Below are 26,675 nucleotides of genomic sequence, written 5' to 3' on the forward strand. Positions count from 1 at the left end.
GAGAAAAAAAATCTAAAAAAGTAAAAGATGATAAGAAAAATAAAAATGTTTTAAAAAGTAAATAAAAATTAAAGAAATAAAAAAGTGATAAAAAGTTAAAAAAAGAAAGAAAAAAAAATTTAAACTAACCCTGCCGGGGAGGGGGGAACCTGGCCTTGGGGCAGCAGAGGGAGTAAATCCAGCTCTGCCTGCCAGACCAGTATTTCTGTGTTTGACCCAGAGGTCCTATCAGATTATTGATAAACAGGAAAGGGTGTCCTTTTCATTTTCCAATCTGATTTTATTAAAGATTTCAATACAATACAAAACCAAGGAAGAGGGGGAGGGGACAGAGATATAAGTAGTCGGTTGTATCAGAACCCGGGAGGTCGAGGTGGTGTGGGTTCCAGTGGGTAAGGGTGCAGAGAGAAGGAAAGGGGGAGATAAGTAAGAGTGTCAAGGACAAGTTGACAAGGAAGAGATAGGTAGGAGGCGATGTCCCGGGTAGATGATGAGACAGGGGCGCCGGGTGAGACTTTGTCGTCGGGCATAGGGGCTCAAAAATCCGTTCGCTGTGCTGAAAAGTCAGTTTTAGGGAGCCCCGGTGTAGCAGAGCTTGCGGCTGCACGTCTTCACACCACCATGGTTGGCCACGCCCCCAAGGGTGTCCTTTTTGTTGTTGTTTTTATGTCTTTTGATGCTTGTTTCAAATGCACATTCCCAGCGTGGAAACTGTTTCCAGCACTGTAAAGCTGAACATACACCTTACAATCTAATTTCATTGTACAATCTAGTTTAGATCTACCAACAACTACTATGTAGTTTAAGGTTGTCCCTTATTGAATACAAATTGAATGGATCACTTTGGTAGGCCCTCTTCAGTACATAGTTTTGGTACATCTAATGGAGGTTGTACAGAGATAGTACACTCAGAATGTAAGGGCCTGTATTAATGGGATTATGTTTGATTCAGAGCTGCTTCTCTCCCCATACAAGTCTATGGAAATGCAAAGCAGGTCAACTGCAGGTCAAGTGCACATGCAATACATTTTGAAGGATATCAGAAGCATACTCAAGTGATGTCAAAATTTGCCCAGCGAAGCCCATTGATGCCGGCCCTAAAATGTATGTGGCTGGCTTTACAGTGACAAAGTAACAAACCTCAATTTTACTGGTGTAGCTGGTAAACGTCTGCCCTGGTGGCAGCACTATATGCTATGGGCAATGTAATTCTTTTGTCAGACACTTTCACACATGAGGCCTACCTGCTTATTTATTTGCTAACCAGCATGTTAGATAGGAATGCTAAGGGCCCATGTATACTACAAGAACACTGCTCATAGGATTCAATGAAAGTGTGTTTGGGAGGAAAGCTAAGGGCCCATGTATACTACAGGATCACTGCTCATAGGATTCAATGAAAGTGTGTTTGAGAGGAATGCTAAGGGCCCATGTATACTACAAGAACACTGCTCATAGGATTCAATGAAAGTGTGTTTGGGAGGAATGCTAAGGGCCCATGTATACTACATCAGTCACCACCAGAATTATATCAGTTAGTAATGGTTAGCTGGCCATACAAGACCATATCGTTTATTCTCTTTCAGCCCTGTGGGCTGAACAATAGAAAGCCACTCGATTCCCCCATTCATGCTAAACAATGTGGATAGAGGAATCTCCCCTGCTGGCTATTGTATTATGACAGGTGGTGCCCGCGGCTTTCAGAATACCTGAATGATTGGCTGCAGTCACTGTTTGGCTGACAATTTTGTAACCGGCTTCTTCAAATTTTCAATGGAATTTTTTTAAGATGGGTGGCGCTGGCAGGGCTACCCACAGATTGAATTTTGGCCGATCCAATGGCCAGCTTTACCCCTATGTGCAAAGATTATTATAAGAGACGCTCAGGACTAGTGAAATCAGAAAAACAAATCTTTGTGTCTGTACAACATAAGCTAAACATGATCAATTAGATTAAGAGCAGTAACCAATCTCTATGCTCATGATGCCTATTCTTAAGATAAAATTATGATTACATGTAGCTAGGGTTAGGGTTAGGGTTAAAAATTAAGACACTGTGGAGGATAATAATGGCAACGCCAACGTTGTAGTAACAGCTAATTAAAATAGATGCCCCCAGACTAAGTGAAGCCTATGGGGAGTTATGGGCCTGACTCAGCAGCCAGAGAGGAGTATAATTATTGTCTGTCACTGTTTACATCTACCCTGAAGTACATTGTAATAATTCTGTTCTGTCTCTTCTGGAGGTAGTTGGACTGGTGATAGGACATGTTATTGAGAGACCATTACTGAGCTGTGTTGTCAGTAAGCCCCCTTTAGAAATAGGCATGTTCTGTTAATGTGCTTGTTTGCTCCAGTAACATGCCGTAATTCCTCTGTGCCCTGTTGGGACCATGGAGACTTGGCGCCCCAATGGGTTCATTCTCTATTCTCCCCCTGGAATTTAGCATAGACACAGCTGTATATGATGAGAACTATGCCTTCATGCACACCCACATGCTCCTTGGCTCAGATTTCGTAAGGCCTCATTCACATGTAGTGTGTTGCCTCATACAGCGTGGAGGGCCGGTTGTTGATGAAGGGAAGAAGCGTGAGGGCAGCTCATTTAAACTCAATGAAGACATAGGATCTTCACAGGCTGCTTCCTGCAGCCCCGAGTTTTGACAGCCACACATAGGTGATGTACGGCCTCAAACGCAAACATGATGCATCCAGATCTGTGTGCGGCTCTCAAAAGTCTGAGCTACAGGAAGCAGCATGTGAGGGTGCACTAGGGTTGCCACCGGTCCAGTTTTCACCCAGACAGTCCGGTTTTGGAGTCTTGTATCCAGGTGTTCAGCCAGCGGGCACCCGGACACAAGACACTGAGTGCCGACACAAGCACTTAACATTTTCTGACAGATGCGGCTGCAGAGGTCCTCGCCAAGCACGATCTCAGGCAGCCGCATCTGCCTGAGACCGGATCTTCCTCTGAGCTGCGGGCAGCCCGTGCCTGTTTATAGGCGCCCTCAACTCAGAGGAAGATCCGGGTTTCAGGCAGATGCGGCCGCCCAAGATTGTGCTTGCCGAGAACCTCAGCAGCCTCATCTGTGATTGCTCCCCCTTCTCCTCCGGCTACCTGACACTGTGCTGCCTGCCGGCGGACCCCTGGTGAGACACAATAGCCCAGACAGCCCTGGGAGTCGCATAGCCCACCTGAGAGTCTCACAGCCCACCTGAGAGCCTGCACAGCCCATCTGAGAGCCACCAGGCCACCTGCAGAGAACAGGGTGCCAACTCAGAACAACATAGAGTATGTAGCTTCACACTATTTTGTATTGCTGTATAATGTATCACTGGAATTTGTAGTTCGCTATAGCTGGTCTCCTTACTCCCTCTCCTGGCTGCCTCTCCTCACTTTCTCCTCTATATTAAAAAAAAAGAAAATTGCCGCACACGGCGTTAGAGTGTTTGGATTTCGTTTAAAGGAAAGGTGGCAACCCTAGGGTGCACAGAGGCTCGAAACTCATAAAAACCCTTGGAGATCTGATCATATACTGTAGAACAGGGGCGCCCACAATTTTTCGGAGATCTACTTTTAAAATGACGAGCTCAATGAGATCTACCAACGAAAAACACCTGCATTCAGGGGCGGGAGGGGGCATGGGGGTGCACCGCAGCCAGGCCCCTCAGCCACAGTGCGATTGCCTGCACCTGGAACCCAGGCACATTAGTGACTGCGTTCCGGTCCAGTGCGATCTGCAAAAATGCTGAAAATTGCAGATCACACTGGACCGGACTGTAGGCACTAATGTGCCTATTGTGCGGGCGATCAAACTGTGGGCGGGGGACATGGCAGCGCCCTGCCTCCAGGATTTTTTATTTTTTACTATTTTTTATTTAATTTTTATTTTTTTTACTGTTGGGGGGGCTTTGGGCAAATATTAGGGGTCTAAACAGCCCCTGATATTGCCCTTTTAAAATAGAAAAAGAAATTGAGGACACAAAGTGTGTCTTTTTCTTTTTCTGCAGCCTCTGTTCTAAATGAATGGAAAGTACAGAGGCTTCCCATTAATTCAGAAAATATTTACTATCATCCAGTTTCTGAATGGGGAGGAGCCTCTGTACAGAGTGCTACTCCCCATTGAGAAACTCATGAATGAACAGGAAGTGATGTAAATCACATCGTGTTCATTCATAACTGGGGACACATAGTACTATGTGTCCCCAGTTATTTACAAACACTGGAGTAATCAGCTGATCGCTCCAGTGTTTGTCCTGCACAGAGGATTGGTATATCACTGATATGTACCGATCCTCTGCCACTCGGCCATGCACAGAGGGGGGCTGCAACTTCTCTTCTGGATCTCCCCTGCTCTCCCAAGCAGAGGCAGCGGGAGGTCCGAGGAGAAGAGAAAAAAGCATTGCAGCCGCGGGGGGGGCGGCCTGTGACGGAGCCGCTGTAACAGCAGCATGTGCAGTAAGGAGAGAGAGAGCTGCCGGCTGTCAGATCCAAGCCGAGCGGCTCTCTCTCTCTCTCTCCTCACTGCTCGGCGTGCTGCTGTGATAGCGGCTCCGTCCCCCGCCGCCGACTGCAGCGGGGATCCAGAGAAGACAGGACATCGCGATCACTGGTAGATCAGTGGGCACCCCTGTAGAACAATTTTTGTTATAATTCCTATGAATCGCTCCCTCTCTGTTTCCAATCCTGGCTAATGTGGCCCCTAGAAACTCCTCAGCTCATGGCTACCACAATCCCATGACGTGTTTAACAAACACAACCGAGCACCACGTGGCTCACTGCTATCTAATTAGGCCAAAAGAAGGCCAAACTTCTCTCCCAGACACGTTTTACTTGGAAGGGAGCTTAGTTCTATCACATTAGTAATAAAAGGAACACACCTGCTAAACTGAACTGCCGAACCGAGAGAAAGAGGAAGAGATTATATGAACACAGGGCTGTAGTCACCGTGCACATTTTCAGTTTCAGACTCCACATATGTCAATTTATAACTGGGCCTATTTCAATAAGATCTGGCAAAACCAGATGTAATGGTTGAAAACTGAAAATGGCAGATTCCCCCGGAAACAAAACCACTGAACATGTTTCTTTAAATAGAGCGAAGAAAAGCCAGAAATGTACAAGATTTCACCATAACAAATTGGTGTACAGCGCTATCCTACCCATTATAAATGGCATCTTATGCTCCATTCCCTGCAGATCTCTCCAAATAAATCTAGTAGACAGTATTGGACCAATTTGGGAAACTAAGCTTTCCACAAATCTTTGGACATCTGGACATGGTGTGGCAGTCATTTTATACGTAATAGTATTATATTCACTGCAATAATATTAGGGGTTACGTTTTGTTTAAATTGTATCTAAACTCCAGAAAATATATATATATTGTAGCTTATTAGTCCTTAGATGTTGTGGCTGCATCCCTAATGTGATATTAAAGTCAAAATGTGTTTAAGCGATTTTCAAATGCTGATGAAATAACTTACAATGGATGCTGCTCCTTCATGTTTAAAAATGTTTGTTTTCTTCAGAATCAGCTGGTCTCCTCAGCCCAGCCCTGATAGCCTGTTTTAGGGTAGCTCCTCTCCCTTGCAGGGTCCTATGGAACCACCCTTGTGTGTGCTAGTAAGCTGTGTGTGTCTCCATAAAGACACAGCAAGGGAAGCCATCCCTCTGTTCTCTGCTCTTCCCTTCTCAAAACTAATAGATTGACGGCTGCTGGAGACTGTGCTCTCCCTTGTGATCTTGTACTGGACAGGAGGTTTAGCGAAGTCTGAAATAAATTGATTAAGAGTTAGGGCAAAGATCTAAAGAAATACTTTGCTGGGCAATGTATATTTGTTTCTTCTACATTTGTTGAAAAAGGTTTGAGATTTTAATACTTTCATTTTTCAGGCTTTTTTTTAACCTGGTGATCCTGCCAATAACACATGTCCTGTCCTCAGATGACAACACTCACTCACTGTACTGTATCTATGGATGAGCAGCGTTGCACTGGACTCTGGACTTAGTAACGTACTAGACTCTGGACTTAGTAATGCTTTGGACTTTGGGCTTAATAATGCACTGGACTCAGGACTTAGTAATGCACTAGACTCAGGACTTAGTAATGGACTAGACTCAGGACTTAGTAACACACTGGACCCTGGACTTAGTAACTCACTGGACTCAGGACTTAGTAACGCTCTGAACTTAGGACTTAGTAATGCACTGGACTCAGGGCTTAGTAATGCACTAGACTCAGGACTTACTAATGCACTAGACTCAGGACTTAGTAACGCACTGGACTCCGGACTTAGTAACTCACTGGACTCAGGACTTAGTAACGCTCTGGACTTAGGAATTAGTAATGCACTGGACTCAGGGCTTAGTAATGCACTAGACTCAGGACTTACTAATGCACTAGACTCAGGACTTAGTAACGCACTGGACTCTGGACTTAGTAACTCACTGGACTCAGGACTTAGTAACGCTCTGGACTTAGGAATTAGTAATGCACTGGACTCAGGGCTGAGTAACGCACTGGACTCTGGACATAGTAATGCATTGGACTCTGGACTTAGTAATGCACTGGACTCTGGACTTAGTAAGGCACTGCACTCAGGACTAAGTAACACACTGGACTCAGGACTTAGTAACACACTAGACTCAGGACTTAGCAATCCACTGGTCTCAGGACTTAGTAACACGCTGGACTCAGGACTTAGTAATGCACTGGACTCCAGAACCCCGCAGAGCCCACCTGAGAGCCTGCATAGCCCACCTGAGACTCCACACATACCTGAGACTCCACACAGCCCATCTGAGAGTGACCCTGCAGAGCCCACCATAGATCCTGCACAGCCCATCTGAAACTCTCTATGGTGGGGTCTGCAGGGTCTCAGGTGAGCTGGTTGCAGGGGTCCTTTTTACTGCACATGTTTCTTACCTCCTACCGCCGGACCAGCGCTGCTGGGGACCAGCCATTCCCGCCAGTTGGACCGGCGCCAATGGGCCCGGCATTTATCGCCGCTAGATCGGTACTGCTGGGGCCAGGATTCTCCCGCCGCTGGACCTCCACCACCTCTCCTGTCACCTCTGCCATGCCGACCCTGGTAGGGGCCCAGGCCCCCCAGGCTGCGCAGGCCCCTGACATGGGTATCGACCGTACCCCCCTGATGGCTGCCCTGTCTATGGAAGATAATTTGTATGAATGATTTTACTAACATTCACAACACAATTTGCAATCTCTTAACTGTACCAACAGCAATGTAGCACAGGGACCTGCATAAATGGATGCAAATTAAAAAGCTTGTTTATTTGGAATTGCACGGTTTTAGTCAATTTGAGTGAAGTGTAGAGGAATAGGGAGGCGGTGGAACGAGCTGTGTTTTAAATTAACTTCTAAAAAAATTGTGCATTAGACCTCTGGATGGGTCTAATAATTAAGGTGATAGGCAAGGAGTGGATGTTTTATGGTGGGAATTCCGCGGAGAAAGCAAAGAGTGTTGAGGTGTTCATATTGGTAGAATTTACATTGATGTGCGGGAAGGGTTTCACTGAGAGACAGCACACATATAATTATGGTGGACTTTGAGAGCAATTTGATATTGTTAGTGGTTGTTTATTTTGATCATACTTTGGATTTGTTTTTACACAAGTTTAACACATATGAAGAGATAAGATACACAAATAGAATACACATATTCACAATAGCCCGTACAGCTCCCGATCATGGCCGAGCCGAATGCATATGCATTGGCTCGGCTGAGCCGTGCTGAAAGCCAAAGCTGGCCGAGCGGCCGGAGTGAATAGACCCCAAAGTGTTCTATTTTCATTGTTTGTTTTTATAGACACAGTATATATTATTTCTCATAGGTTACTTATTAAGTTTTGTATCCTCTTCATACACTAGGGCATCATTACTTTGATGGTCATTATTTTTTAGTTACATACAGCGCTACACTTTATTGACATCTTTTATATGCCGTTTGTAATAATATACAGAGTGACAACCATATTTGTTCATTTCATATGCAGGTTCTATTTCAAGCATTGCAGTGCTACACAATGGCTGTGCTTTACTGCTGCTTCTAGCAATGCATGTGAAAACAGTGCCTTCCCGGTGTGGCTGATAGCTCAGCAGCTGTCGCACAGAAGCAGAATTACTGCACTGAGAGTGCCCTCTAGAGGCTAATCTCTATATTTAATACAATTACAAAAATATGGAAAAGCTATTTAAAAATCCACAATAAGAACTCAAAATTTGTATTCATTGAACACACTATACTATACCCTTTAAGTCCACCGGAAATTGAATATCTGCTGATAATTGGCAATGGTCTGTTCTGACATCTACAGACTCTAGCTTCAGCACCACAGTCCAACCTGGCCTGGGTGTTCTTAAGATTCAGGCAGACCTCTAGCTGCGTTCTCATATTCACATTATTTGGTCGTACCTCAGATTTAGGATCATTCTCGGAATGGATTATTGTAACTGCGTAGCATTGGCTCTGTATTTTCAGTAACTGTCACCTAAATGAGATGCCAATTTGTAAAGAGGAAAAGTAACCAGTGGAATCCAAAGTTGTCCCTTTGAACTGTTGCTGTTCTGTTTGATAGCCATGTTACCCTTTCACCTAGTTTATTGTTGTGATTGGAGGCTTTCATCTAGATGTAGACTTTAGTACTGGTTGCTAAACACATTAGTTCAAGGTTCAAATCATTACTAGGCAAGCCACTGTAACTGTTCTCTGTCAGTTGACAATAGACATATCACCGCGGAACTAGTCTTGATGCCATCAATCCAGTTGCGGTTTTGATGTAACTTTTACATGCTAGAAATAGAATACTGATTGTAGGCTATAGTAAGCAATGAAACATTAATCTTGCATTATGCTGTCTACAAATATAAGAAATCACTGCAACTGACATTTTCAACAAACTGAAGGTGTATATTTCATGGGACCATGTTGGGGAAACTCCTGCAGATATGGCTCTCACCAGTCACATGGTGCTGGACACATGGCTGAGCTCTGCTTCCTTTATTGAAAACACCAGGATCACAGAACAGAAAACATCATAACCTTGTAGGTTCACGAAAAAGAACAATACATTATTCAAGCGTTAAACATAAAACAAACTAGCACCTAGTTGTAGAACTATTTATCACAGTATAATATATGAGAATGGTTGTTGCATCTATGTCTGTATAAACAGCATACTAACATACTAACACCCCCACTCAACAACTCCTTCTCATATATAGTCTTATATGCGTCACTATTTGCAGTTCGTCTCAGGTTCATGTCTTGAGTGTGGTTTGGTATTGCATGACTCTTTTAAAGTACAACAATTAGGAAAGTAAAATGTACTGTTCCCAATACTTAGAGCTGGTGTGTGACACTGCGGCTGTCACATGCCGGCTCTATAGCTCAAGAACAGATCGATCACAAATCACTGATCACTCAGCTCACCACTGGCAGCCACCGCTCCCCGCAGGGATTCCTCCCTCTCCACTCTGTTCCTCCAGCGCTCATTGGAGAGACAGACAGGGGAGGGGGCGGGCACAGCTGTCAATCAGGCAGCGGGTGGATCTTAACAATATTGCTGGGATCTTTCCCGGCACCAGCGCAACTCTACATTGTCAGAATATAGCGGGCAGTAGATGCTGACTTTGGGTCACAGGGGGACATTAGTAAATGTATTCCTGTGACCCAAAAGAGAACTAATGCAAAAAAATGATTTGGCTTTAGTTCTCTTTTAATTCCCTTGCAGTCCCTTTGCCAGTGTTTTCTTACACATCTGCAGAGAAGTGACATGGAGGCTCCTATATCTGGATATGTATAGTTGCAATGTCTGTCTGTCTTGTCTATTGTTAGGTAAAACATTTTCTCCTTTAACTTTAGGTAAGCTGTTTCCATTGGTGTGCTGACACCCATGCATTCTTTACGTTCCTGAACTGGAGGCTGCTTGAGAAATGTCCCCTCGTTATGTGCAGCTTTAATCCACACTTGCTTCTCATGAATAGAAAGCTTTTACATTTCTTCCTATGATACTGGCTCAGGTTATGGTGCTGCATTAACCATATATATGACAAGCATATAGCTGGGATACCCTTAAGGTGGCCATACACTTTACAACCATCGCAAGACTTTAGTCTTGCGATGGTTGTAAAGTAATTAAAAAAACGTACGATCTGCCCATCGTACTTGCGATCATCGCAAGCCCGCCCCCCGAGGGGCGGGCTTCCGATGACCGCAATGCTGAACGGGCAGTGTGCGCGTACGCACACCGGCCCGTTCGGCATTTGTCTCCCGAGCATCATTCAAACCAGCCGAAAATCTTACCATTGGTTTTCTAGCATGCTCCTTAGACACTGGACGATTCTAGTACAATTGCGGGATTTCCCGCGATTCTCGTACGATTGCAGGATTTCCCGCGATTCTCGTACGAGAATCGTGCAGTGTATGGGCACCTTTAGTCAGATTTTCTGACTGAGCTTACAGGTGATTCAGCTTCTTCCATTTCAGAAGATAACACCACTGACACCAATTTTAATTGTAGTGATATTCTGTTCCTTTTTATGCAGTACTGATGGCGCTTCTTGCTCAGGTTGTTGTTTAGAGGGTGCTGACTGTGTCACTTTGTGAGGCTTTTGACACATATGTGTTGTTATTAATAATTACACTTCTGCTGATTGTTACCTTATTGGTGTCTGGATAGTGAATTCTTCAACCCTTTTGAGACTCACTGTAGCCAACAAATATATACGTTCCTTAGCACAAAGTTTCCATTTTGTACACTTTTCTTTAGGAACATTTACCCATGCTTTGCTTCCAAAGAATTAGATATGTTTGAGGTCAGGCTTCTTTCTATCTCATGGCTCATATGGAAATTTTTACAGATAAGCAGTTTTGGAGATAGCAGGCAGTCATAATTGCCTTTCCCTAGTATGTTGTTGACATTGTCACATCAATAAGCATGCTTCTTCTACTTTCACATTCTCTCTGCAACACCATTTTGTTCTGTATTGTATGGTACAGCAATCTAGAACCTAAAGCCATGCTTCATCAGAATAGCTTGTGTTTTACCACTTGTGTACTCTGTGCCATTATCTGTTCGGAGTATTTTAGGCATTTTGCCAAATGTGGTGTCTATCTGTGCAAGACATTGTTCACATTTATCTGGAACTTCATATTTTCTGTGTATATTACAGACTAGTAGTCATCAATAAATCTGAGAAAATACCTTTTCTTTCCTGAATTCTAAGCTTGCATAGGACTATATAGATTGGAGTAAATTAAGTGCAGGGGTTGTCCAACATTGCTTGTGCTAATTTTAGGAATTTGTAGGTCTTTTTTCCTTTATGTAACTGTTATACTTCATTATTTGAATGCATGGGTCAATTTTTATGCCACTGGCATGCTGATCTTCATGTAGCATCTTTATAGTTTCAAGATTTCTGTGTCCAAGATGACCAGATATAAATACAGTTATTCCTCTTTTTCGTCTTAATTAACCACCTCACTGCACTTCAGCTTATACAATTGACCTGTGATTTTTTGTCTCTCTTTTTGGAACCAAATCCTTCTGCCTATCGTTTCTCTTCAGTTGTATCTCTTTTTGCTCTAATGTAGAGATCTCTATTTCAATGCACTATTTACCCCTACATCAGCAGCATTAGGAAGGATCACAAAAGGAAAAATACATACAAATGAAGTTCATTGAAAGGTGATCTTCGATAAGAACATAACAGATAAGCTAGGTTACAAAGATCATCGAAAATTAGGCAAGTACAGACAGTGATTACACCATAAAAAAAGGTCACAAAAGCAGATTAATGTTAAAGTGAATAAACTTTGCTTTTATTATATATATATATAACTGTTATCTATTATCTATGACAGGACTGATTTTTTTAAACTTGGTTGTACTAGTTATTCATACAGTGTACTATATATTTATTTTCTGAATATTCAGTGAATATAGTTTACTTTTACCTTCTAAAGATAAACAAATTTTCCCCTTTTTTATCACTGACATTACACGGAACATTATCGAATGCCGTGCTTTTTATTACATCAGTCCCTGCACATCCTGTGCGCACATACTCTAGGCCAAACTGGTTATAAGCCAGTTAACTTACCAATACTGTATTTGCCGGCTTATAAAACGGGTTTTGAGACCTTAAAACATCCCCCGTAAATCTGCTACATACAGTATACCGCGCTGAGCCAATCACGGCAGGCTTTGTATTAATGAATACAAAGCCTGTATTCATTAATACAAAGCCTTTATTGATTAATACAGAGCCTGTATTTTTAGCATGTTTGGCATCATGTCTCTGTATACAGCTTTCTTAAGCAAATATGTTTTGTGAATCTGTTACAAAGTTTGTTAACTGGAGTTGCTGCCAGTAACATCACTTCCTTTTGCAGACTGACCACAATGAGCCACAGCTGCACAATTAGCAGCAGAGTTGTCAGGCTGCCATGTGAGCTCCTTCATTGGCCATTGATCTAACTATCTGATAGATCTTATAGGCACCCCAAATGCAACAGCTTGCTGTCAGCTTGCACTGGCAGGATCTCCAGGTAGCGAACTTTGCAATAGATTCACAGAAATAATATGTCCTTAAGATAACAGTAAGACATGGTGCCCAACATAGTGAAAAATTGATTTTGGGTTTTCTTACAGGGTAAACAAATTATTGGGGACTTCACACTAGTTTCACTTTAATCTGACAGTTTGCCAAATGTATTGAAAAATAGTTCAACACTGCCCTTGTTGTCCCTGAATGATGCGGGAAGCATATTCCTTTGTGTTTTACATTACACATGTTTGTGACAGAGTGTGGCTCGGGGTTACTGCTTATGGTACTGAAAATTAACCCCGAGCCACACTCGGGAATACCGCCATGGATGTTAGAGGGTGCATTTAAACATTATTTTGGGCTATACTCTTCTTATACGACGAGTATAGCCCAAAACCTATATTGTAACACAAAAGTAGGGGGTCGTCTTATACGCCGAGTCGTCTTATACGCCGGCAAATACGGTATATTTTGTACTGTAATGGAAAACTAGGCCACTGTCTGGAAACCCTCCTAATCCTCTGTATAATCTACAACTCCTGTGCAGATATTGTTCTGATGAAATTTGAGACCAGAACCTTAGTTCTGTAGGACTTCAATGCAATCCAGAGGACCACTGTGCTGTCATTTAAAACAAGCATTGTACGTCATGGCTCAGTCTAAACCACGGAATCACATTGCTGGTTATTTTACATTGTGTTGCTGCTTTACCATCAAGCATATATTGCTATCATTTTAATGTTCTTTTTTTCTCTTAAAGATATGAAAGATGCCATAGATGAAGTGATGCCGGAACTCAGGAAAGAAAATGCAAAAATATTTTATGTCTCGGAGACACCTGTCGGTGAGGGGACTGAAACATTTTTGGACAAAGTAAAAGCTGCATCGTCTGAATCCGTTCCAAAATCCTTAAGGTCTTTTATCACTGGAAAATCACTTGCCATGTACATCTACACATCAGGAACAACAGGTAAAACGTGACAACCATTGTCACCAAAATTGTTGGTGACAATGGCATGGCTGCAGTCTTTTTACTTCTGAGTTTCTCCTGTAACCGAAATCTCAACTCCTGCCAAAACTTTTTGGTACATAATAGTGAAACGTTAGAACTTCTGTCAAGTTTTAGCACTGTGAAAGATTTTCCCTCACTTCCTTTTCTATTGGCAGTGATAGGAAATGTCGTGATTGGGGCAGAGACAATGAAAAACACTATTAGAAATCTAAGGAAGGGTTGGAAGCTCTGCCAGTTCTTTTCAATTCTTATCCTGGTGTAACAGGGATTAAGAATGAGGAGAAATCTCCACGATGGAGCCATTCTATAGGGTCATTTATTGGTTCCATGTAGCCTTATAGTAAATGCTATGCAGTGTATTTGTAATAAAGGGTATTTATGGTCAAAAACTAAAAATAAATATGTATTGCTATAGTGAATGTACACAAGTTCTATCCCACTCCTAATAACCATATTGATCTAGAAATTTGTAAAATACTTATTGAAGATGCCCATAGGATGTACTCCCTCAATGCACAGACACAATTTCACTCAGCCATGTGAATATGCATTTTCTTGTGTCACACCTCACAGACTTTGCCCTCTAAACTCTAACTAACGTCTGAGCAATGTAACATTATAATTTCTTGCTGGAAGCAATGCATGATGGGATATGTAGTCTTGAGAAATCAATATTGCATCACATCAAGCAGCAAGGAAAGAGAAGCAAAGCACACTGGAAATCCAGGAAGTTGATGAAAGTTGTTGAAGTTGTTGAAAGTGATAGGCAGATGGAAGGCAGCACTCTGATCAAAGGGATTTTTGCTGGAAGCCATGCATGATGGGATATGTAGTCTTGAAAAATCGAGATTGGATCACATCAAGTAGCAGGGAAAGTGATGCAAAGCACACTGGGAATCCAGGAAGTTGATGAAAGCGATGGGCAGACAGAAGGCAGCACTCACTACATAAAAGGGATTTTTTTTTTTCAAGTAAGCTTTGATTTTATTATCAGAAATAACTCTAGTATGTATTCCTATTACAATGCCGATGTTATAAATGGAAAGTATATGCTTTAGAATGCATGTTTGTATATGGTGTTCCTGTATAACATATTCAGCTACATCTCCCAGAGCGTTCCGAGTAAAGTTGCACACAAGTCTTCTCTACCCTTTTCCAAAAAGAAATAAACGTTTTTGGCTATAAACGCCTAATAATGCTAACTCATCGATTACTTTTTATTTTCTACAGGGCTTCCAAAGGCAGCTATTATAACTCACAGCCGCATTCTGTTAGCTACTGGCTTTTTTGACATCTGCAATATCAGGCCCAGAGATATAATCTATATTACCCTTCCATTGTACCACAGCTCAGCTATGCTCATAGGAGTCCATGGATGCATCTTGAAAGGTAATCGTTTCTGTTCTACATTTCAAGGGGATTGTTCATCTGTATGTTGTGATTAGGGACGAATTGGTAAATTCTGACTCTTTTCTGGAATAATCTGTTCACTGCACATTTATCACACTCAAACTTTGACAGTGCTGATGCACACAGCGTTATGCATTCTTGGCTATGGCAGGCTGATGTCTTGCTGCCTGTTCTAATTGAGAGATACACTGGCAGACACTAAGGGGTTCACTTATAAAAGTTCTGCCTGGCATATAGCCGGGCAGATGCCGTTTACACTGCACTGGTGCCCCTAGATGGCATAGAATTTCTTATACTCGTCAGCACCATCAAGGGGCGCTAACTTTTACAAATTAACCCCTAACTTTCCACTATATGATTGATGATAAGTTATTTATAAAAGGGCTATACAGTTGTTACACTTCTATCTTTCTGGCATAATCTGATGACATCTGTATTTAAATCATTTGTGAAGGTTGTTTTAGTAGCAAGGTCTGTATTCTAAAATAATTGATTCAATGACATTGCATTTCTCTGTTTTGTCAGTATTATTTGGTGAATAATAACCCTGTTTTCCCTAAAAAACAAGCAACGTCTTTTATCCAAAGAGCATTTGATGAACCGGCTCAACTTATTTTATAATGATTTTCTCTTGGTACTGAGAGACAGTTATCTCATAAGTAGTGCAATCATTATAACAAATAGTTAAATCCCTCAGGATCGAAGATATTTACAGGGTTATTCACAAAAGGGTGAAGTTGCGTTCAGTAGCATGGTCAAGTACATTAAGTAAATCTATAAATCGCATTAAGAAAATGTTTACTTAAAATGTTTAATTTATGATTTGAGTCAGTCAGTAACTTTAGAGGCACTGCCTGCTGTCACTTATTGTATCATAATGGGAAGAGCAGATGGTAGAACTATTGGTAAATGCTGCTGGAATCATTATGTTATTGTTCCTCAGCCCATCTCTCCTACTGTGCCGTATAACAGTTTTTTCTTTGGTGGGACTCTATCAAGAAACAAAAGACCACTGTGAAAAGGCTTGGATGGGAGTAGCCATTCGCTGTTGACTTCCATTGCGTTCCGTTGCATTTTTTTGCCAATCTTTCTTTTTTATATATATATATATATATATGTATATTATTTTGTTTTTAACTTCAGTTGACACGTTTTGTGTTGACGCATTGTGCTAAAAAAAAAAATACAAAAAAAATGGTCACATTCACACTCATACATTTTTCGGATTACGTTCCTTTGCCATCCCTTCAAAATTGAATGCTAATGGATGCTAAAGTATTCAGTGTAATGCCTCAGAACCTATGTGAGGCACATACGTGGAGGAATGGCTGCTTCTAACAAAACCTAATATGTGTGCATGTGTGTGTTTTGCTCTGTGACACATGAACTATACTGATAATCATGACAGTAGTAATTGTTCTTTTTCATAATCTGTTCATGGTCTTTGGTGTTTATTTACTCTCATTGCTCTCAGGTGCCACTCTAGTGTTGCGTAAGAAGTTTTCTGCCAGCCAGTTCTGGGATGATTGCAGGAAGTATAATGTGACTGTTATACAATATATTGGAGAAGTGTTGCGATACCTTTGCAATGTTCCTAAGGTACCTGTTATTGTGGTTCACCATATAACTGTAATGCATGTGTGAATTAGTCAGAAAAAGTACTACACATGTTTCAGAAGTCAGTCACCCTAATATGCTATTGATGTGTATGCAGAAAAAAATACTTTCCCATCCAGGTGTCAGCTGGAATATTGCTAAAGCAAGACTTGGGTGTTAAGCTTGGATGGCAGATGTCCAGATCAAGTTCAAACAATAGACAAAAATAAAATAAATGTAATAAAACACTTTGCATTCTTGGGAATCCTAAACTTGCAGTTAATCCAGACCTATAAAGCATGGTTAAAAGAGAACTATGGCCCAACCTTTTTTTGCCATAGTTCTCTTTAGTGTCACAGGAGGACATATGTTATGTCCTCCTGTGATCCAAAACTCAACATATAGCGGGCTATTGCCCACTATAGAGTATGCTGACAGCGTGGAGCAGCACTGCAGCTGGGACAGAACCCGACAATATTGTCGGAATCCACCCCGCTGCCTGATTGACAGCTGGCTCTGCCTCTCTAGAGTCAGTGTTGGAGCAACGGAGAGGGAAGGGGAGCAGTGACTGAGTCATCACTGTAGGGAGAAAATTGGGAACTTAGCAAACTCAGCTCTAATTATGGGGATGAGTGCATTTCACTCTCCCCATAATTCTCCTTTAAATTTGCTCTAAAAGGAAAACAAAATACCAGAGGCAATTGCATACTCTGCAAATTAACAGTCTTTAGTGCTGTAGCCTATAAATATAAATAGCTAGTTATATTTTGTGCTATTAAAAACACATACATGGTTTTATGCAATCTACTAATTTGGCTAGAACCTGCTCCTGTGGAGCTTTTACTGTAAATAACCCTATTTAAAAGGGTATTGCTTTCACACTTCATAACTGTCATTTATGTATGTAAAGTTATGGTGGTAACCCTACCTGTAAGATATCATTTATATTTGTAAAGTAATTATTTACTTAAAGTTACTTGGGTAACATGATGATTCACGTGGACTTCACTAGCTTTCTTACACGCCTCTTAGAGGTCTTTGTAGTCAGTAACAGGAGAAATCAAGATTGATAACTGGACTCTACACCTGATATTGCACAGTACACATTTGCAATCCTGATCTGTTCAAATAATGTTGTTCCTCAGACAGATGATGACGCATCTCATAATGTGAGGATGGCCATTGGAAATGGTCTACGGACCGATGTCTGGAGTGAGTTTCTGAGGAGGTTTGGAGATGTTCAGATGTATGAATTTTATGCAGCTACAGAAGGAAATGTATTGTTTATCAACTACACCAACACAGTTGGCGCAGTGGGCAGAGAAAACTTCTTAATAAAGGTAAAGAAATAATATAATAATTGATGATGTAGGTCATAAGGGTTTTAGAAGATAACCTACTCACTCTGATGGTAGCATACTAGATCTTGTTTTCTCTCACCTATGCACTCCTTGCAACCTCTCCAATACCCCTTTCCTGCTCACAGACCACAACCTTGTCAGTTTCCCCCTCACCCTATCCCCAACCCTGAATCCACCTACACGGCACACTGTCACCTGGAGAAACCTTTGCCACCGCAACCCTTCTCTTCTCTACTCTGCTACTGACTACCTCTATGACAAAATCTCACCCCTTTCTTGCCCTGACCTGGCTATTTCTGTCTACAACAGCTCACTTTCACGCAGACATAGAACACGTCCACAACAACCGTGGCAAACAAAAGAAACCAGACATCTAAAAAGACATAGCCGCGCTCTTGAACGACTGTGGCGAAAAACTAGATCTCTGCAAGACTTCACCTTGTACAAAGCTTCCCTCCTAAAATATAATTCCTTCCTCCCTGCTGCCAAACAGACTTATTTCGTCACTCTCATTAACACACTCTCATCCAAACCTCGTCAACTCTTTTCTACTTTTAACTCTCTACTATGTCCTCCACCGCCACCACCCACTAACTCACTCACTGCCCAGACATTGCGATTCATTTAAAAAAACAAAATAGATACAATTCGGGATCAGATCGCCATTGTGCAGTCACCTTCCCCTATTCATGTACTAGACCCACCATCATACTTGTTACTTTCCTCTTTTGACCCTGTCATCACAGAGGAGGTTACAAAGCTTCTCTCTGACACCCACCTCACCACTTGCCACCTGTACCCTGTTCCCTCACCACTACTTCGGTCACCCTCTTGCTCTATCCTACACTCTCTTACTCACATTTTCAATCTCTCACTCTCTACTGACATCTTTCCCTCCCCTCTAAAGCATGCCCTGGCCACCCCAATACCCAAAAAACTCTTGCGTGACACTAATCTACTAACTGACATATCGGTCTGGATGTCGCAACACTTCTTAAAACTCAACCTTTCAAAAACTGAGCTCATGATATTTCCTCCCACCTGTGCACCTTCCCCCAACTTTTCCCTTGAGATTGTTAACACAACTATCCAACCCGCCTCCATGCCAAGGTCCTAGGTGTCATCCTTGACACGGACCTCACTTTTCTTCCCCACATCCAATCACTATCCAAATCCTGCCGCCTTCACCTTCGTAACATCTCCAAAATACGCCCCTTCCTCACCAAGGAAACCACAAAATTACTCATTCACTCCCTTGTTATCTCTCGTCTTGGCTATTGCAACTCCCTCCTCATTGGCCTTCCACTACACAGGCTATCCCCCCTTCAGTCTATCATAAATGCAGCTGCTAGACTCATTCACCTACCCAACCGTTCAGTGTCTGCAAACCCCCTCTGTCAATCCCTACATTGGCTTCCAATAGCCCAAAGGATAAAATTCAAAATATTAACAATCACTTATAAAGCCATCCACAACTCTGCCCCCGACTATATCTCAAACCTTGTCTCAAAGTATCACCCTAACCGTCCACTCCGCTCATCCCAAGACCTCCTGCTTTCCAGCTCCCTTGTCAACTCCTCCCATGCTCGCCTCCAGGACTTCTGTAGAGTCTCTCCCAACCTTTGGAACTCTTTAGCCCAACCTGTCCGTCTGTCTCCCACCTTGACTGCCTTTATGCGTTCACTAAAGACACATCTCTTCAGGGAAGCCTATCCCACCTCAACCTAACTGCTCAACCTAACCGCTCAAAGATTCAATTCAAAATGCAACACTGTGTTCCAAATCCACAAAATGTCACCAGAAAACACTAATGTTTGTGTATCCTGACCCTTATGCATGATGCCATTTAACTGATAGGGGCCATAAAAACAGTCCAGGGTCCACAGTACAATGTACTTCAAATGATGTCTCTTCACAACCACCAGACTTATGCTGTTTCTTCCTTTGTTTATATTTGATATATGTATCTGCTTGGTGGCCCTTCCTTAATTTGTAGCTGTTTTACAATACAAAGACTAATAATTAAGAACATATTGCAGCTTTCCAGTCCTTAGATGTGATGGCTGCAGCAGTTTTTTTTTTCAGGCTTTTTTTCACATTTCTCCTACGATCTTGCCAGTAACATACTTCCTGTGAAGTCTGTTAAGATGAAGGTGGTTCAGAGCTGAAACCCGTTAGCAGACTATGTGTCCTTGTGAGCTGTTTGTCTATGCATAAATTATTAAAAACTGTGTACAGGATCTATCAGTTAACTTTGATGTGGAAAATGAATGGGAACCTTTACTTGCACAGGTTTAACGGGGTTAAACAGGTATAAATGTATTTCATTGCACAGACAGGAAGTCTTTGGATGACAATGCTCACTCAGTATACTGTATCTATGGAAAAGCAGTGTTGTCATCCTAGGACAGAAAGTATAATAGAACTAGAAAATACATCTCCCTCTTCTCATTATCATAACATAGGGGGTTATGTTCTGCAGTTCATAGAGGTAACCTGGACATGAAGATAAGACTGTTTAAGGTAACACTGCAGAGTGCACAGGACACAGGACAGCATTGGATTTCTGGCAGGAGACATTTTATTGTATAGCAACATGCTTTCAATATTATAGTTATCAGATCTAAAGGGAATGAATATGTTCATTGTTAGGGTTTACACTTTTATTATTAGCTGAAGGAATTGGGGGGCACAAGCAGGAACAACAGCTACTGCATCATAGGAGGCTTATTTAAGGCTAATCTAAAAGGGTCTCTCTACTACTACTCTATCAGAAGAGCGCAGAAAGAGTTCAAGTATCAGAGCACAAAAATTATAGAGTGCAAAAGGATGCTCCTTCTTCTCAAGTCTTAAGCATCATAAATAAGATACTCTAAGGCACAAATCCTAAAGTGGATATCACTGTTGCCTTGCAGCTTTGGGTCCTGGATTTGAATCACCCATGGGACACTCTCTGCATAGAGTATGTATGTTGTCTGTATGCTTGCGCATGTTTCCTCTGGGTGCTCTGGTCCTACAATGGAATTCTGGTTTAACTGGCATCTTTCCAAAATTGGCCCAAGTGTGGAAGGAAAATTAGATTGTGAGCTTCTTCAGGAGACAGGGGCTGAAGAGAACAAATCCATACTCTCTGTAAAGCACTCTGTAATATATTATTCCTAAATTCCATATGTATATATATATATATAATAAAACAGGATGTTGGAGGTATGTGTTTTCCCAGAGCAATTTAGAAGAGAAAAGGATGCAGTTTCTACAAATCTTGCCCATTGTGGTTTGGCTGGTGGTGGGTGTTAACTAAGTTTAATTACAGAAAAAGATCACAACAATCCCCCTACCCCAATCTGTCTGACTATCTCCTATCCTGTCTGCCTTTAGGCGATACTTAAAAACTCATGTTTTCAGGGAAGCCTATCCGACCTTTACCTAAATACTATACTTTTACTTTCTCCTTAAACCCATTCCTCACAATGGATGTCTCTCCCTTTAGATTGTAAGTTCCTACAAGTAGGACCCTCCTAACACTACTGTATTGAATTGTATTGTAACTATACGGTCTCTATGGTGCGATATTAATCCTGTATAATAACAATATACTAATAGCACCTTGGTAAATAGCATCATAGTAATCATTGCTACTTACAACACCGTATCCAAGGTAAAGGGGTCATAAAACATTTCCTGACATACTGAGATGTAAGATTACCTAAAGGAGTCAAGCCTTTATCAACTGGTGAACAGACGATGCTTTATTCAATTCAAATATAGTTATTTTTTTCAAATTTAGTGCTTTAAACTACTGAGGTCTGCAAAAAAGGAGTGGGAATGACACACAGGACCCAGGAAACACCATTTTGACATTCTTACTTTAGTGCTTTGTAGCCTGCACTAGAGCAAGCATTTTTTTGCACATGGACTATAAGAGGAAACTACTGATTAAACGTGTGAGCTTTAAAAGTTTGCATCTCTGGGCTCCAAAAAATATACAAATGTGCTGCGCTATATCTTTCTATACCATGTGAAATAAATAATACATATGTGTCACATAAATATAAATGTGATCCAATTACAATTGACTTATATCCACGTCAATACAAAATAACTTAATCAATAAAGTGCTTTGCATTCATACATGTAATATTAACGGTGCATATACAGCTTTAATGTGATAGGTTCACGCTAACTCCACCAATTCCTGATTACCGATCACCCACAAGAGTGCTGCTCACCTTATATACAGACCTTAGAACAAGGTCAAACAACGCAATCCCCTTTTACTTGATATATAAAGTCGGGGGGAAGGACCCAGACTCTCTGTGCTCCCCCAAGTCCGCCATTTTAATCCCAGCCCCATAGAGAGCCACTAAAAGGGGAAATGTGCACCACACTTCAGGAAGCACAGTACTCTTTAAATATGATAAATGCTGAAACGTCTCATATAATTTTGCATATCTCTTATGCAGGGGCGTAACTAGAAATCACAGGGCCCCATAGCAAAATTTTGTATGGTGCCCCGTGATTGCTAGTTATGCCACTTGCAGAGCCCACCTGATATACCAAACAGCCAACCTGAGAGTGACCCTGCAGAGCCCACCATAGAGTCTCTATTGTGGGCTCTGCAGGGTCTCAGATGGGCTGCACACCTCTTACCTGTCAGCGCTGTCCACCTCTGTAGTCGCCAGGCCCCGCCTCCTTTTCCGTCCCCGGGCCCTGCCTCCTCTTCCATCGACGGGCCCCGCCTGCTCTTAGGCCGCTGGCCAGTGATGTAAGAGGGGGCGGGGTTTCTCTTAGGTCGGCCCCGCCTCCTCCTTTACTGCGAACGCCGGCCTCTTCTGCCGCAGCTGCTTGCTGTCACTGACACAGCGCTGCAGCGGCTGTGAGGGGAAAAGCGCCGAAGCCGCTGCACACATCACTGTCAGGTTGTCAGTGATCTTCACAGCCGCTGCTGAGCTGTGTCAGTGACAGCCAGCACCCTTACATGCCATAGCGACCGAGGCGGCCTACACGGCATCAGAGGGATGCCCTGCCCGGGCCCCCCTGTGCCCGGGCCCCATAGCGGTCGCCTGGGTCGCTATGGCGATTGTTACGCCACTGCTCTTATGATTTACTAGCAAAATTAGTATGTGACTTTTTGTGTACTAGAGCTGAAAGCACATTTTTCATCAGTTTACTGGGTATCATTTTCAGAAGAAGGCTGATTCTTACTTTCTTTAGCAGGACAACATGTCTCAGCACAAGCGGTCCACTAGCAGAATCATATGTTGCCAATCCTTTGCAATGCCTCAATTTACTACTGCATGCAAGTATATTGAATAAAGCAAAATTCTCCTATAAATACTTAATGCAAAAAAAAAAAAAGGCATTATCACTATTTTAACTCCATGCCATGCACACAGTCTGCCAAGGGTTAATTACTGCTGATGTCTTTCAATATATATATCATTATCTTGGTATAAATTCAGCTGTTATTGTGTATTTTTAATTTCTAAAGTATCTTATTTGTTTCAACAGAAAGTACTTCCATTTGAATTTATTAAATATGACATTGAAAGGGACGAGCCTATCCGAGACGCCAAAGGTCGCTGTGTCAAGGCCAAGAGAGGTGTGTAATGAATGCATTATTCTATTATGAAGGAACTCCACTCGACGGACTTGAGTTCCTGGGGTTTATTTACTAAATGTGTATAGATATTCATGTTGTAATGCTCACTTAGTTTAGTAAATACGATCAAGCTGTGTTCCCTTTTAATACCCAATCATGAAAACAGGACTTTTGCTTGTATCAGATTGGATGATTGAAGTGAATATGGCTTCACTTCATTTACATAATTAAGAAAGATTCAGAAGAACCAAATCAGACTCTCAAAGATCAATATTAATTTTTTCATCATCATTAAAAACACTTCACTTTATTTAGTAAGCCATAAGTGAAGATTCACTTTGCAAGGTGAAAGCTTTCTTTTCCTTTAGTAAATCAGCCCAAGCAAAGTGGGAAATAAGGAGACATTCATTTATAAGAAAATACGCTATACAGATTTCATGTTAGTAGTGTGAATACAGCAGACCCATAAATATTGTGACATAGTGGAGATGTCCTAATGCTCAGGGAATGCCAGTTTATAGATGGAACCAAACAATGTGGGGTCTATTCACTAAGCTGCCTAAGGATCTAGACGTAGCTTCGGCTGATGCTTCGGCCCCAGGACCCCCAGTAGAACCGAAGGGCTGCTGTACGGGCTATTCACTATAGCCCGTACAGCTCCCGAAGTTGGCCGAGCGGCTCAGTCGAGCCGAAGGCATATGCTTCGGCTCGACTGAGCTGAGGTGAAAGCTGAAGCTGGCCGCTTCTGACAGCTGACAGCCTGCTTCTGACAGCTTGGCGGAGCCAGCCGTGAGATGACACTTGCAGAGAGATCATCTGTCATTACACACTGAGAACCCGGCGTGGCCGCTATGATATCACAACGGCCTCGCCGGGTTCTCCGTGTGCAATGACAGATGACATCCCTGGTTACCCGGTAACCAGGGAAGCTGATCTGTCATTACTTTCCCAGACGCTCTGGGAGTCTAATACGGCGCCCGGCCGCCCAGGAGAGAAACACTTTCTCCCGTAAAGGTTTACTCTGCTCGGTCGAGCAGAGTAAACCTTTCCTTGCGATCTGTTTTTTTTTCTTTTCTCTGACATGGGGCCGCTGGCCGCCCTCAGTCAGAGAAAAAAAAAAGCCAGCATGGGAATGCATAGCTAGATTCCTATTGGCTATTTCACTTTGCAATAGTCAATAGCAAACTAGCTATTGCACCCGCCTACTGCTGCGGTCAATCAGCAGAGGGGGACCTGCAGTTCTCCATTAGGTCCTGTTCTAGTGATTGACAGCAGCAGAAAGCGGGTGCAATAGCTAGTTTGCTATTGGCTATTGCAAGGTGAAATAGCCAATAAGAATCTAGCTATGCATTCCTATGGTGTTTGTTTTTTTTTGACGGCAGCAGAACCGCCCGGCCAATAGAAAACAGTTGGGCGGAGCTAGCTGCTACTGCTAGCTCTGCCCAATCGTTTTCTATTTTATTTCTTCTACTTTTTTAACTGTTTTTCTATTCTGCTTGGTACCACAGAGGTACCGGGCAGAATAGCCAAGCTGAATGCTGTTCGGCATCTATGAGAAAAGGCCGAACAGCAGCAAGTAGCCTACCGGAGGTTCGGCTCTTCCGATCCAGATGTTGGATCGGCTGAGTCGAACTCCTTCTACACTTCGGGTCAGCTGAACATGCTGAGCATGTTTGGCCGACCCAAAGCCAGCCACAGCCACCCGAAGCCACCCCATGTACGGCTGATTTCAGTCGGTGTACAGCTGAAATCCGCCGTACAAGCCTGAAGTGAATAGCCGAACAGCATTCGGCTCACTTTACTTCGGGTCGTTATTCACTCGGCTGCCTCTATATTATCTATGTATCTATATTACAGCATACTGGGCCAAGTGAGTTCTGGACTTTCTAATATTCCGGACCTATGAACGGCTTCAAAACACACACGCTTAGTAAAAATATAAAAAAGAACTTAGATGGTAATTTGTTTGCTGCTGTTTCGTTTATCTTTCCCCTCCCTCTGAAAGCTGAACTTCAGTCAGATATAAGACACCAATTATAATTGCAGCTCTGTAATCATGAATACATCTTTATATGTGTTTTTAAAGTAGAACTCCAGGTAAAAAATGATTAACCATTGCATTGGGTCTATCCCTGCACTGCAAGTGTTAAGTGCTCATTTTCATCTAGGGCCAAAAAAAAAGTCATACTCACCCGATCCTTCAAGCCGACTTGCTCTTAGACCGGCCCCTGGAGCCTCTCTCCCCCTCTGCTACAGCGGTCTAAGCTCCCTGCGTCATCATATTCTATACACTGTAAATAGGACGTGAGGATGCCTAGAGACTACAGGGAGCACTGCCACAGCCGGAAGCCTCGGGGATCGGGTGAGTATATCATAATTCTATATCTATACTTGTTATGGACCAGTGGTGGAGCCACGCATTAGTAATAAATCTATTGCATCAGCATGGCAGCCAGGCAACTAGCATTTTCAGGAGGTCTTCAGTTGTGGCTTCCTCATTTCTCCATGACAGATTTACCTTTAATCACAGTCTGTACCAGTTATCCTTTGTATCTTTGCCTGACCGGTATTATCTCTCTTCTCGTAGGCCAGCCTGGGCTTCTGATCAGTAAGATTACCAGCTTGTCCCCATTTGGAGGGTATGCCGGAGACCAGACTCACACAGAGAAGAAGATACTTAAGGACGTGTTCCGGAAAGGAGACATGTATTTTAACACTGGGGATATTTTAATGGTCGACCAGCAGAAATTTATTTATTTCCATGACAGAGTCGGAGACACATTTAGGTGAGTTAGGAACATACGAATATTACACATTTGTCAGTTTGGAAATTGATGGAGAACTTTCTCAGAACTTCAATGACCCGTAATGTTTGTTACAGACACATGGAGAACCATGCAAAGCTTTACTTTATTCTAGTGACATGTATTTCTATATGTATGTTCAATGGATCTGATTTACACTTTCTTCCTGTCAGGGCAAAGCATTTCAACAGTGAAATATTGAGAGACAAAAACACATTTATAGTAGAACGAGGAAGAGTTAGAACCTATGACAATTTTTTTATTGCTTGCTGCCTGTGCATTCCTGTCCTGGTGACATCATCACCCCCCCCCCCC

The 26,675-nt window shown here is 42.4% G+C and overlaps 1 protein-coding gene across 2 annotated transcripts in view; it reads left to right on the forward strand.

Moving 5' to 3' along the window:
• Positions 1-26,675, forward strand: part of SLC27A2 (solute carrier family 27 member 2) — a 40,145-nt gene that overhangs the window by 4,990 nt on the left and 8,480 nt on the right. The window contains exons 2-7 of one of the 2 annotated variants that reach the window (XM_018576685.1): positions 13,336-13,545; positions 14,818-14,976; positions 16,472-16,596; positions 17,739-17,933; positions 23,466-23,556; positions 26,144-26,342. In XM_018576685.1, coding sequence (XP_018432187.1) covers positions 13,336-13,545; positions 14,818-14,976; positions 16,472-16,596; positions 17,739-17,933; positions 23,466-23,556; positions 26,144-26,342 — 979 coding nt within the window. The remainder of the gene's footprint in view (positions 1-13,335; positions 13,546-14,817; positions 14,977-16,471; positions 16,597-17,738; positions 17,934-23,465; positions 23,557-26,143; positions 26,343-26,675) is intronic. The other variant, XM_018576686.1, reaches the window with a different exon arrangement.

This window comes from Nanorana parkeri, unplaced genomic scaffold, assembly GCF_000935625.1.
Source record: "Nanorana parkeri isolate BGI_ZX_2015 unplaced genomic scaffold, ASM93562v1 scaffold74, whole genome shotgun sequence".
Lineage (NCBI taxonomy): Eukaryota > Metazoa > Chordata > Amphibia > Anura > Dicroglossidae > Nanorana > Nanorana parkeri.